The following is a 14,337-nucleotide window of genomic DNA, read 5'->3' on the forward strand; positions in this document are numbered from 1 at the left end:
GATGTTGGTGACCACGGAGGCCAGCCCGAGAGGCTGGGGAGCAGTCACACAAGGAAAAAATTTCCAGGGAGTGTGATCAAGTCTGGAGACTTTTCTCCACATAAATATAGCTAAGGGTAAATTTATAATGCTCTACGCTTAGCAAGACCTCTGCTTCAAGGTCAGCCGGTATTGATCCAGTGGGATAAAACATCACGGCAGTCGCCCACGTAAATAGACAGGGCGGCACAAGAAGCAGGAGGGCAGTGGCAAAAACTGCAAGGACTTTTCGCTGGGCGGAAAATCATGTGATAGCACTGTCAGCAGTGTTTCATTCCGGGAATGGAAACTGGGAAGCAGACTTCCTCAGTAGGCACGACCTCCACCCGGCAGAGTGGGAACTTCATGGGGAAGTTTTCCACATGATTGTAAACCGTTGGGAATTACCAAAGGTGGACATGATGGCGTCCCGTCTGAACAAAAAACCGGACAGGTATTGCGCCAGGTTAAGAGACCCTCAGGCAATAGCTGTGGACGTTCTGGTAACACCGTGGGTGTACCAGTCGGTGTATGTGTTCCATCCTCTGCTTTTCATACCTAAGGTACTGAGAATTATAAGACGTAGAGGAGTAAGAACTATACTCATGGCTCCGGATTGGCCAAGAAGGACTTGGTACCCGGAACTTCAAGAGATGCTCACAGAGGACTTATGGCCTCTGCCGCTAAGAAGGGACTTGTTTCAGCAAGTACCATGTCTGTTCCAAGACTTACCGCAGCTGCGTTTGACGGCATGGCGGTGGAACGCCGGATCCTAAGGGAAAAGGCATTCAGGAAGAGGTCATTCCTACCCTGGTCAAAGCCAGAAAGGAGGTGACCGCACAACATTATCACCACATGTGGCGAAAATATGTTGCGTGGTGTGAGGCCAGGAAGGTCCCACGAAGAAATTTCAACTCGGTCGATTCCTGCATTTCCTGCAAACAGGGGTGTCTATGGGCCTCAAATTGGGGTCCATTAAGGTTCAAATTTCGGCCCTGTCGATTTTTCTTCCAGAAAGAATTGGCTTCAGTTCCTGAAGTCCAGAAGTTTGTCAAGGGAGTATTGCATATACAACCCCCTTTTGTGCCTCCAGTGGCACTGTGGGATCTCAACGTAGTTCTGGGATTCCTCAAAACACATTGGTTTAAAACCAGTCAAATCTGTGGATTTGAAGCATCTCACATGAAAAGTGAACATGCTCTTGGACCTGGCCTGGACCAGGCGAGTGTAAAATTGGTGGTTTTTTTCTCAAAAAAGCCCATATCTGTTTGTCCATTCGGACAGGGCAGAGCTGCGGACTCGTCCCCAGTTCTCTCCCTAAGGTGGTGTCAGTGTTTCACCTGAACCAGCTTATTGTGGTGTCTTGCGCCTACTAGGGACTTGGAGGACTCCAAGTTGCTAGATGTGGTCAGGGCCCTGAAAATATAGGTTCCAGGACGGCTGGAGTCAGGAAAACTGACTTGCTGTTATCCTGTATGCACCCAACAAACTGGGTGCTCTTGCTTCTAAGCAGACTTTTGCTAGTTGGATGTGTAATACAATTCAGCTTGCACATTCTGTGGCAGGCCTGCCACAGCCAAAATATGTAAATGCCCATTCCACAAGGAAGGTGGGCTCATCTTGGGCGGCTGCCCGAGGGGTCTCGGCTTTACAACTTTGCCGAGCGGCTATTTAGTCAGGGGCAAACACGTTTGTAAAATCCTACAAATTTGATAACCTGGCTAAGGAGGACCTGGAGTTCTCTCATTCGGTGCTGCAGAGTCATCCGCACTCTCCCGCCCGTTTGGGAGCTTTGGTATAATCCCCATGGTCCTTTCAGGAACCCCAGCATCCACTAGGACGATAGAGAAAATAAGAATTTACTTACCGATAATTCTATTTCTCGGAGTCCGTAGTGGATGCTGGGCGCCCATCCCAAGTGCGGATTATCTGCAATACTTGTACATAGTTACAAAAATCGGGTTATTATTGTTGTGAGCCATCTTTCAGAGGCTCCGCTGTTATCATATTGTTAACTGGGTTCAGATCACAGGTTGTACAGTGTGATTGGTGTGGCTGGTATGAGTCTTACCCGGGATTCATAAATCCTTCCTTATTGTGTACGCTCGTCCGGGCACAGTATTCTAACTGAGGCTTGGAGGAGGGTCATAGGGGGAGGAGCCAGTGCACACCACCTGATCCTAAAGCTTTACTTTTTGTGCCCTGTCTCCTGCGGAGCCGCTATTCCCCTTGGTCCTTTCAGGAACCCCAGCATCCACTACGGACTCCGAGAAATAGAATTATCGGTAAGTAAATTCTTATTATTGCTCGCTGGATTTGTAGCACAATTCAGCTGGCGCATTCTGCGGCTGGACTGCCGCATCCTAAATCAGTGAAAGCCCATTCCACGAGGAAGGTGGGCTCATCTTGGGCGGCTGCCCGAGGGGTCTCGGCTTTACAACTTTGCCGAGCTGCTACTTGGTCAGGGGCAAACACGTTTGCAAAATTCTACAAATTTGATACCCTGGCTGAGGAGGACCTCGAGTTCTCTCATTCGTTGCTGCAGAGTCATCCGCACTCTCCCGCCCGTTTGGGAGCTTTGGTATAATCCCCATGGTCCTTACGGAGTCCCCAGCATCCACTAGGACGTCAGAGAAAATAAGAATTTACTCACCGGTAATTCTATTTCTCGTAGTCCGTAGTGGATGCTGGGCGCCCATCCCAAGTGCGGATTGTCTGCAATACTTGTATATAGTTATTGCCTAACTAAAGGGTTATTGTTGAGCCATCTGTTGAGAGGCTCAGTTGTATTTCATACTGTTAACTGGGTTAAATATCACGAGTTATACGGTGTGATTGGTGTGGCTGGTATGAGTCTTACATGGGATTCAAAATCCTTCCTTATTGTGTCAGCTCTTCCGGGCACAGTATCCTAACTGAGGTCTGGAGGAGGGGCATAGAGGGAGGAGCCAGTGCACACCAGGTAGTACCAAATCTTTCTTTTAGTGTGCCCAGTCTCCTGCGGAGCCCGTCTATTCCCCATGGTCCTTACGGAGTCCCCAGCATCCACTACGGACTACGAGAAATAGAATTTCCGGTGAGTAAATTCTTATTTTTGTTTTCTTTTAGCTGTTAAAAATAGGGCAAGATGTTGATATCCTGCTCAGGACAACCGTTATCCAGGGTGTTCACACAGATTCTAACAGGATAGGTAAGAGTCACTTTCTGATTCCGCAGGAGAATCATTCAGGAATAGAAATGATGAGCTCACTGTGATTATTGAGAAATAAAAATATACAGTGTTCTCATCGCTGTGTCAGAAAAACATCCAGGTGACCATATGAAGAACTGCTATCACAGGTGCCCAAATGGTAACTTTTGGAAAGAAACTTACATTCAGGTTCTCACCTGTAGACCCTATGCTGTTACGCATTTCAAAGGCTCTCCCTCTTCGTCAGACCGGATGAGTATCTGGACATTGGTCTGATCTTGTTATCTTTTATCTTTGTGAATATATTAAAAGATCCGTTTTGGGAATTGATATGGTGTGGAGATCTTCTGGAGTCATCTAAAAGAAACCATTATGGGAATGCGGGACTGAACACTAATGTAAGTGTACTTCCTACTGGGCGTGTCTGCCTGCATTCACCTCACACACCTCTGTCACTCAGGCTGTTAAAGAAACTGCTTAGGGTCTACGGGTGAGAACCCGATTGTAAGTTTCTTTCCAAAAGTTACCATTTGGGCACCTGTGATTGCAGTTCTTCATATGGTCACCTGGATGGGTTTTTTTTGACACAGCGCTGAGAACATTGTATATTTCTCTTACGTCCTAGAGGATGCTGGGGACTCCGTAAGGACCATGGGGTATAGACGGGCTCCGCAGGAGACATGGGCACTACAAAGAACTTTTAGTATGGGTGTGCACTGGCTCCTCCCTCTGTGCCCCTCCTCCAGACCTCAGTTAGACTTTGTGCCCAGAGGAGATAGGGTGCATTACAGAGGAGCTCTCCAGAGTTTCTCTAATAAAGAATTTTGTTAGGTTTTTTATTTTCAGGGAGCACTGCTGGCAACAGGCTCCCTGCATCGTGGGACTGAGGAGAGAGAAGCTGACCTACTTAAATGATAGGCTCTGCTTCTTAGGCTACTGGACACCATTAGCTCCAGAGGGAGTCAGAACGCTGGTTTCACCCCGCCGTTTGTCCCAGAGCCGCGCCGCCGTCCTCCTCGCAGAGCCGGAAGATGGAAGCCGGGTGAGTATAAGAAGAAAAAAAGACTTCAAGGCGGCAGAAGACTTCAGATCTTCACTGAGGTAAGCTGCGCGCCATTGCTCCCACACGCTACACACACAGAACAGGCACTGATGGGCGCAGGGGGGGGCGCCTTGGGCAGCAATAAACCTCGGGACTGGCAATAATGGGTGCATTAGGCTGCGGAGGCAGTAAATGAAGAGATCCCCTGCCATTTTTTGTATATTGAAGCGGGACCGAAGCCCACCGCTGGAGGGGGCGGAGCTTGATCCCTCAGCACTAACCGCCATTTTCTCCACAGAACGCTGCAGAGAAGCTGGCTCCCCGGACTCTCCCCTGCAGAACTCGGTGACAGAGGGCTGAAAAAGAGGGGGGGGGGGGGGCATTTTCAAGGCGCAGCGAGTGTTATACACTTTGATTACAGGTTGAGTCTCCCTTATCCAAAATGCTTGGGACCAAAGGTATTTTGGATATGGGATTTTTCCGTATTTTGGAATAATTGCATCCCATAATGAGATATCATGGGGATGGGACCTAAATCTAAGCACAGAATGCATTTATGTTTCATATACACCTTATACACACAGCCTGAAAGTAATTTTAGCCAATATTTTTTATAACTTTGTGCATTAAACAAAGTGTGTGTACATTCACACAATTCATTTTTGTTTCATCTACACCTTATACACACAGCCTGAAGGTCATTTAATACAATATTTTTAATAACTTTGTGTATTAAACAAAGATTGTGTAAATTGAGACATCAAAAAAACAAAAGTTTCACTATCCCACTCTCACTCAAAAAAGTCCGTATTTCGTAATATTCCGTATTTCGGATATTTGGATATGGGATACTCAACCTGTATTAATAAAAAGCGCTATCTGGGTTGTATTCCAGTATCAGTTGGCGCTGGGTGTGTGCTGGCAGACTCTCTCTCTGTCTCTCCAAAGGGCCTTGTTGGGGAATTGTTCTCTCATAGATATATTCCTGTGTGTGTGGGGGTGTCGGTACGTGTCTGCATGTCTGAAGCGGAAGGCTCGTCCAAGGAGGAGGTGGAGCAAATGAGTGGGTTGTCTCCGTCGGCAACGCCGACTCATGATTGGATGGACATGTGGCATATGTTAAATGCGAGTGTGGCCTCATTACATAAGAGACTGGACCTGTCAGAGTCCAGGGAGAAAGCAGGGGGTCAATCCACGGGTTGGTCTGGGGCACAGGGCCCGTCTGGGTCTCAAAAACGTCCCCTATCCCAAATAGTAGACACTGATACCGACACGGATTCTGATTCCAGTGTCAACTACGATGATGCTAGATTGCACCCAAGGGTGGCTAAAGGTATTCAATGTATGATTATTGCAATGAAAGAGGTTTTGCATATCACAGATGATCCCTCTGTTCCTGACACGAGGGTGCGCATGTATAAGGAAAAGATACCTGAGGTAACCTTTCCCCCTTCTCATGAGCTTAACGAGTTGTTTGAAAAAGCTTGGGAAACTCCAGATAAAAAACTGCAGATTCCCAAAAGGGTTCTTATGGCGTATCCTTTCCCTGCTCAGGACAGGGTGCGTTGGGAATCCTCCCCCAGGGTGGAAAAGGCTTTGACACGCCTGTCCAAGAAGGTGGCGCTACCGTCTCCGGACACGGCAGCCCTCAAGGATCCTGCTGATCGCAGACAGGAGACTACTTGAAAAATATTTATGCGCATACAGGTGTTTTGCTCAGACCGGCAATAGCATCGGCATGGGTATGTAGCGCAGTTGCAGCATGGACAGATACCTTGTCAGATGGCCTTGATACCCTGGACAGGGATACCATTTTATTAACATTGGCCCACATTAAAGACGCAGTCTTATTTATGAGGGACGCTCAAAGAGACGTTGGGCTGCTGGGTTCCAGAGCCAATGCCATGGCTATTTCTGTGAGACGAGCTCTGTGGACCCGCCAATGGACGGGTGACGCAGACTCCAAGAAACATATGGAGGTTTTACCTTACAAGGGTGAAGTGTTGTTTGGGGAGGGGCTCGTGGACCTGGTTGCCACAGCTACCGCGGGTAAATCTACCTTTTTACCTTTTGTTCCCCAACAGCAAAAGAAAACTCCACAGTATCGGATGCATTCCTTTCGGTCACATAAGGCCAGAAGAGGTCGGGGCTCCTCCTTCCTTGCCAGAGGTAAGGGTTAGGGAAGGAGAACACCTGCGTTGGCTAGTTCCCAGGAGCAGAAGTCCTCCCCGGCTTCTACAAAATCCACCGCATGACGCTGGCGCTCCCCTGAGGGAGTCCGCACCAGTGGGGGCACATCTTCGACTTTTAAGCCACATCTGGGTTATTTCAAAGGTGGATCCTTGGGCAATCGAAATTGTTTCCCAAGGCTTCAAGCTGGAATTCGAAGAGGTGCCCCCACGCCGATTTTTCAAGTCGGCCTTGCCAGCTTCGCCACCGGAGAGGGAAGTAGTGTTAGCTGCAATTCAAAAGCTGTGTCAACAGCAAGTGGTGGTCAAGGTTCTCCCGGTTCAACAGGGAAAAGGGTATTATTCAACCCTGTTTGTAGTCCCGAAGCCAGATGGTTCGGTCAGACCCATTTTAAATCTAAAATCCCTAAACCTGTACTTGAAAAAGTTCAAATTCAAGATGGAATCACTCCGAGCGGTAATATCCAGCCTGGAAGGGGGGGATTTTATGGTGTCACTAGACATAAAGGATGCATACCTTCATGTCCCCATATATCCCTCTCATCAGGAGTACCTGAGATTCGCTGTACAGGACTGTCATTACCAGTTTCAGACGTTGCCGTTTGGGCTTTCCACGGCCCCGAGGATTTTCACCAAGGTAATGGCAGAGATGATGGTGCTCCTGCGCAGGCAGGGAGTCACAATTATCCCATACTAGGACGATCTCCTGATAAAGGTGAGATCGAGAGACAAATTGCTGGAGAGCGTGTCGCTCTTCTTGAAAGTGCTGCAACAGCACGGTTGGATTCTCAATCTGCCAAAATCATAATTGATTCCAACGACTCGGCTATCGTTCCTAGGCATGATTCTGGACACGGAACAAAAGAGGGTTTTTCTCCCGTTGGAAAAAGCCCAGGATCTCCAGACCATGGTCAGAGACCTGCTAAATCCAAAAAGAGTGTCTGTTCATCAATGCACTCGAGTACTGGGAAAAATGGTGGCAGCCTACGAGGCCATCCCCTTCGGCAGGTTTCATGCGAGGACTTTCCAGTGGGATCTTCTGGACAAGTGGACCGGGTCTCATCTACAAATACATCAGAGAATATCCCTGTCCCCCAGGGCCAGGGTGTCTCTCCTGTGGTGGCTGCAGAGTGCTCACCTCCTAGAGGGTCGCAGGTTCGGCATTCAAGACTGGGTTCTGGTGACCACGGATGCGAGCCTCCGAGGATGGGGAGCAGTCACACAAGGAAGAAATTTTCATGGACTATGGTCAAGCCAGGAGGCTTGTCTACACATCAACATACTCGAGTTGAGGGCCATATACAACGGCCTACGACAAGGGGAGAATCTTCTTCGGGGGCCTCCCGGTTCTAATTCAATCGGACAACGTCACAGCCGTGGCTCATGTAAACCGCCAAGGCGGGACAAGGAGCAGAGTGGCGATGGCGGAAGCCACCAGGATTCTTCACTGGGTGGAAAATCACGTAAGCGCTCTGTCAGCTGTCTTCATTCCGGGAGTGGACAACTGGGAAGCAGACTTCCTCAGCAGACACGATCTCCATCCAGGAGAGTGGGGACTTCATCAAGAAGTTTTTGCAGAGATAACAAGTCTTTGGGGAATTCCTCAAATAGACATGATGGCGTCACGCCTCAACAAGAAGCTTCGGAGGTATTGTGCCAGGTCACGGGACCCTCAGGCAGTAGCAGTAGACGCTCTAGTGACACCATGGGTGTTTCGGTCGGTCTATGTGTTTCCTCCTCTTCCTCTCATCTCAAAAATATTGAGACTCATAAGACAAAGGAGAGTGCAGGCAATACTCATTGTTTCAGATTGGCCTCGAAGGGCCTGGTACTCAGATCTTCAGGAAATGCTCACAGAAGATCCGTGGCCTCTTCCTCTCAGAGAGGACCTGTTACAGCAGGGGCCATGTGTGTTCCAAGACTTACCGCGGTTACGTTTGACGGCATGGCGGTTGAGCGCCGCATCCTAGCTGACAAAGGTATTCCGGAGGAAGTCATCCCTACTCTACTAAAGGCTAGGAAGGAGGTGACGGTAAAGCATTTTCACCGTATCTGGAGGAAATATGTTTCTTGGCATGAAGCCAAGAATGCTCCTGCGGAAGATTTCCATCTGGGCCGATTTCTCCACTTTCTACAGACAGGAGTGGATATGGGCCTGAAGTTAGGCTCCATTAAGGTACAGATTTCGGCCTTATCTATCTTCTTTCAGAGGGAATTGGCTTCTCTCCCAGAAGTCCAGACGTTTGTGAAGGGAGTGCTGCCCATCCAGCCCCCTTTTGTGCCCACAGTGGCACCGTGGGACCTTAACGTGGTCTTAGACTTCCTGAAGTCTCACTGGTTTGAACCTCTTCAAACAGTTGAATTAAAATTTCTCACGTGGAAGGTGGTCATGTTATTGGCCTTGGCATCTGCAAGGCGGGTGTCCGAATTGGCGGCCTTGTCCCACAAGAGCCCCTATTTGATTTTCCATGTGGATAGAGCTAAGTTGAGGACACTTCCTCAATTTTTGCCTAAGGTGGTTTCTTCTTTTCACATGAACCAACCTATTGTGGTGCCTGTGGCTACGGGTGACTTGGAGGACTCCAGGTCCCTGGATGTGGTCAGGGCCTTAAAGATTTATGTAGCCAGGACGGCTAGGGTTAGGAAAACAGAGGCTCTGTTTGTCCTGTATGCAGCCAACATGGTTGGCGTTCCTGCTTCTAAGCAGACTATTGCTCGCTGGATCTGTCACACGATTCAGCAGGCTCATTCTACGGCTGGATTGCCGTTGCCAAATTCTGTAAAGGCCCATTCCACTATGAAGGTGGGCTCTTCTTGGGCGGCTGCCCGAGGCGTCTCGCATTACAGCTTCGCCGAGCAGCAACTTGGTCGGGTTCAAACACTTTTGCAAAATTCTACATGTTTGATACCCTGGCTGAGGAGGACCTTGCGTTTGCTCAGTCGGTGCTGCAGAGTCATCCACACTCTCCCGCCCGGTTTGGAGCTTTGGTATAATCCCCATGGTCCTTACGGAGTCCCCAGCATCCTCTAGGACGTAAGAGAAAATAAGATTTTAAACCTACCGGTAAATCTTTTTCTCCTAGTCGGTAGAGCAGTGTTTCCCAACCGTGGTCCTCAAGGCACACTAACAGTGCAGGTTTTAGTGATATCCAGGCTTCAGCACAGGTGACTTAATTAGTAGCTCAGTTATTTTGATTTAACCATCTGTGCTGCTGCCTGGATATCACTAAAACCTGCACTGTTAGTGTGCCTTGAGGACCGTGGTTGGGAATGCCTGCCGTAGAGGATGCTGGGCGCCCGTCCCAGTGCGGACTAAATCTGCAAGACTTGTATATAGTTGTTGCTTACATAAGGGTTATGTTACAGTTGGAATCGGTCTTTGACTGATACTGTTTGTTGTTCATACTGTTAACTGGTTGCGTATATTCCAGGTTGTATGATATGATATGATTGGTGTGGGCTGGTATGAATCTTGCCCTTAGATTAACAAAATCCTTTCCTCATATTGTCCATCTCCTCTGGGCACAGTTCTCTGACTGAGGTCTGGAGGAGGGGCATAGAGGGAGGAGCCAGTGCACACCCATACTAAAAGTTCTTTGTAGTGCCCATGTCTCCTGCGGAGCCCGTCTATACCCCATGGTCCTTACGGAGTCCCCAGCATCCTCTTATTTCTCTAATGTCCTAGAGGATGCTGGGGACTCCGTAAGGACCATGGGGAATAGACGGGCTCCGCAGGAGACATGGGCACTTTAAGAAAGACTTTTGATTCTGGGTGTGCACTGGCTCCTCCCTCTATGCCCCTCCTCCAGACCTCAGTTTTAGTTTTAGACTGTGCCCAGAGGAAGATGGGTGCACTGCAGGGAGCTCTCCTGAGTTCCCTGCTAAGAAAGCATTTTTGTTAGGATTTTTTCTTATTATCAGGGAGCACTGCTGGCAACAGGCTCCCTGCATCGAGGGACTGAGGAGAGAGGAGCAGACCTACTTAAATGATAGGCTCTGCTTCTCGGCTACTGGACACCATTAGCTCCAGAAGGAGTGGAACACAGGTTCGTCCTGGGCGTTCATCCCAGAGCCGCGCCGCCGTTCTCCTCACAGAGCCGGAAGAAGCGAAGAAAGCTAAGGCGGCAGAAGCCTTCGGGTGCTTCACTGAGGTAACGCACAGCACGGCAGCTGTGCGCCATTGCTCCATTACACCTCACACACTCCGGTCACTGTAAGGGTGCAGGGCGCAGGGGGGGCGCCCTGGGCAGCAATAAATACCTCTCCTATGGCAAAATAACCTATATACATGTACAGGTGGGCACTGTACATGTATATAAAAGAGCCCCCGCCATATTTTACAAACTTTGAGCGGGACAGAAGCCCGCCGCCGAGGGGGCGGGGCTTCTCCCTCAGCACTCACCAGCGCCATTTTTTCTTCACAGCACCGCTGAGAGGAAGTTCCCTGGACTCTCCCCTGCTTGACAGAAGGGTTTTAAAGTAGAGGGGGGGGCACATAATTGGCAAATATATATACTACAGCGCTACTGGGTAAACATTCTGTGTTTTTCTCCTGGGTCATATAGCGCTGGGGTGTGTGCTGGCATACTCTCTCTCTGTCAAAGGGCCTAAGGGGGATCCTGTCTTCAGAAAATAGATTCCCTGTGTGTGTGGGAGTGTGTCGGTACGCGCATGTCGGCATGTTTGACGATGAAGGCTCGCCTAAGGAGGAGGGGGAGTGCATGAATGTAGGGTCGCAGTCGGCACCGCCGACACCGGACTGGGTGGATATGTGGAATGTCTTGAATGCTGATGTAAATTTATTGCATAAGAGATTAGACAAGACTGAGGCTAGGGATCAGTCAGGTTGTCAGATCCCAGTGGCACCGGGACCTTCTGGGTCTCAGAAACGCACATTATCCCAGATCACTGACACAGATACCGACACAGATTCAGTTTCTAGTGTCGACTATGAGGATGCAAAATTACAGCCAAAAGTGGCTAAAGGTATTCGTTGCATGATTGTTGCGATTAAAGAGGTTTTGCATATCACTGAGGAACCCCCTGTCCCTGACACGAGGGTGCACATGTATAAAGAGAAAAAACCTGAGGTCACTTTTCCGTCCTCATTTGAGCTAAGCGAATTGTGCGAAAAGGCTTGGGAATCTCCAGACAGGAGATTACAAGTTCCCAAAAGGATTCTTATGGCGTATCCCTTCCCACAAAAGGATAGGATATGATGGGAATCTTCGCCTAAAGTATACAAGGCGTTCACACGCTTATCCAAGAAGGTGGCACTGTCTTCCCAGGATACGGCTACCCTCAAAGATCCTGCTGATCGTAAGCAGGAAGTTACCATGAAGTACATTTACACACATTCCGGTACTATTGTTAGACCGGCGATGGCATCGGCCTGGGTTTGTAGTGCTGTCGCAGCATGGACCGATTCCTTATCTAATGAGATTGATGCCCTAGATAAGGATACCATTCTAATGACCCCAGCGCATATCAAGTATGCAGCATTATATATGAGGGATGCACAAAGAGACATTTGTTTACTGAGCTCCAGAATAAATGCTATGTCTGTTTCTGCTAGGCGACTCTTATGGACCCGACAGTGGACGGGAGATGCCGACTCAAAGCGGCATATGGAGTCGTTGCCGTACAAGGGGGAGGAGTTGTTTGGAGAAGGCCTCTCGGACCTGGTCTCTACTGCTACAGCTGGTAAATCTAATTTTTTACCTTATGTTCCCCCGCAACATACTAAGAAGGCGCCTCATTTTCAAATGCAGTCCTTTCGTTCAAATAAAAGCAAGAAGGTACGGGGATCGTCCTTTCTTACCAGAGGTAAAGGCAAGGTAAAAAAGCCGCACACAGCTAGTTCCCAGGACCAGAAGTCCTCCCCTCCGTCTGCAAAATCCACCGCATGACGCTGGGGCTCCCCTGGGGGAGTCTGCTCAGGTGGGGGCACGTCTTCGAATTTTTAGCCACGTCTGGGTTCGCTCACAGGTGGATCCCTGGGCAATAGAGGTTGTTTCTCAGGGATACAGACTGGAATTCGAAGAGATGCCTCCTCGCCGGTTTTTCAAATCGGCTCTGCCGGCTTCTCCGTCAGAGAGGGAGTTGGTGTTATCTGCAATTCAAAAATTGGATCTTCAGCAGGTGATAGTCAAGGTTCCTCTTCTCCAGCAAGGAAAGGGGTATTACTCAACCCTGTTTGTGGTCCCGAAACCAGACGGTTCGGTCAGACCCATTTTGAATCTAAAATCCCTGAACCTGTACTTAAAAAAAGTTCAAGTTCAAGATGGAATCGCTCAGAGCGGTCATCGCCAGCCTGGAGGGGGGGGATTGGATGGTTTCCCTGGACATAAAGGATGCATACCTTCATGTTCCGATTTTTCCTCCTCACCAGGCGTTCCTGAGATTTGCGGTACAGGACTGTCATTACCAATTTCAGACGTTGCCGTTTGGGCTTTCCACGGCCCCGAGAATTTTCACCAAGATAATGGCGGAAATGATGGTGCTCCTGCGCAAGCAGGGTGTCACAATTATCCCATACTTGGACGATCTCCTCATAAAGGCGAGATCCCGAGAGAAGTTACTGAACAGCGTGTCACTGTCTGTGAGAACGTTGCAGCAGCACGGCTGGATTCTCAATATTCCGAAGTCCCAGCTGGTTCCTACAACGCGTCTGACCTTTTTGGGCCTGTTCTGGACACAGAACAGAAAAAGGTTTTTCTTCCGATGAAAAAGGCTCAGGAGCTCATGACTCTGGTCAAGGACCTGTTGAAGCCAAAAAAGGTTTCAGTGCATCACTGTACTCGAGTCCTGGGGAAGATGGTGGCATCTTACGAGGCCATTCCCTTCGGCAGGTTCCATGCGAGGACTTTTCAATGGGACCTACTGGACAAGTGGTCCGGGTCTCATCTACAGATGTATCAAAAGATCACCTTGTCTCCCAGAGCCAGGGTGTCTCTCAGAGCCAGGGTGTCTCTCCTGTGGTGGCTACACAGTGCTCACCTCTTAGAGGGTCGCAGATTCGGCATTCAGGATTGGATCCTGGTGACCACGGACGCAAGCCTCCGAGGTTGGGGTGCAGTCACTCTGGGAAGAAATTTTCAAGGTCTCTGGTCAAGTCTAGAGACTTGTCTCCACATAAATGTCTTGGAGTTGAGGGCCATATACAACGCCCTACGTCAAGCGGAGGCATTACTTCGGGACAAACCTGTTCTGATTCAGTCGGACAATGTCACGGCAGTGGCTCATGTAAACCGCCAAGGCGGCACAAGGAGCAGAGTGGCCATGACAGAGGCCACCAGGATTCTTCGCTGGGCGGAAGGTCATGTAAGTGCACTGTCAGCAGTGTTCATCCCGGGGGTGGACAACTGGGAAGCGGACTTCCTCAGCAGACACGACCTGCATCCGGGAGGGTGGGGACTTCATCAGGAAGTCTTCGCACAGATCGCGGGTCGGTGGGGACTGCCTCAGATAGACATGATGGCGTCCCGGCTCAACAAGAAGCTAAAGAGGTATTGCGCCAGGTCAAGAGACCCTCAAGCGGTAGCGGTAGACGCTTTGGTGACACCATGGGTGTTCAGATCGGTCTATGTGTTCCCTCCTCTGCCTCTCATACCCAAGGTGTTGAAAATAATAAGACAAAGAAGGGTGAAAACAATCCTCATTGTTCCAGATTGGCCACGAAAGACTTGGTATCCGGATCTGCAAGAGTTGCTCACAAAAGATCCGTGGCCTCTTCCTCTAAGGCAGGACCTGCTGCAGCAGGGGCCCTGTCTGTTCCAAGACTTACCGCGGCTGCGTTTGACGGCATGGCGGTTGAACGCCGGATCCTAGCAGAAAAAGGTATTTCGGAGGAAGTCATTCCTACCCTGATCAAGGCTAGGAAGGATGTGACATTGAAA

General features: G+C 49.4%; 1 protein-coding gene across 7 annotated transcripts in view; it reads left to right on the forward strand.

Moving 5' to 3' along the window:
- Positions 1–14,337, forward strand: part of LYRM7 (LYR motif containing 7) — a 168,577-nt gene that overhangs the window by 123,813 nt on the left and 30,427 nt on the right. For 4 of the 7 annotated variants that reach the window (XR_010250492.1, XM_063964258.1, XM_063964260.1 and 1 more), the window contains exon 4: positions 3,127–3,208. The exons of the other annotated variants lie outside the window; for them this stretch is intronic. Coding sequence is in view for 3 of the 4 variants with exons in the window: in XM_063964258.1 (XP_063820328.1) it covers positions 3,127–3,208 (82 nt within the window). In the remaining variant the exon portion in view is untranslated. The remainder of the gene's footprint in view (positions 1–3,126; positions 3,209–14,337) is intronic. 7 annotated transcript variants of the gene reach the window in all.

Source organism: Pseudophryne corroboree, chromosome 1 (assembly GCF_028390025.1).
Source record: "Pseudophryne corroboree isolate aPseCor3 chromosome 1, aPseCor3.hap2, whole genome shotgun sequence".
NCBI classification, from domain to species: Eukaryota; Metazoa; Chordata; class Amphibia; order Anura; family Myobatrachidae; genus Pseudophryne; species Pseudophryne corroboree.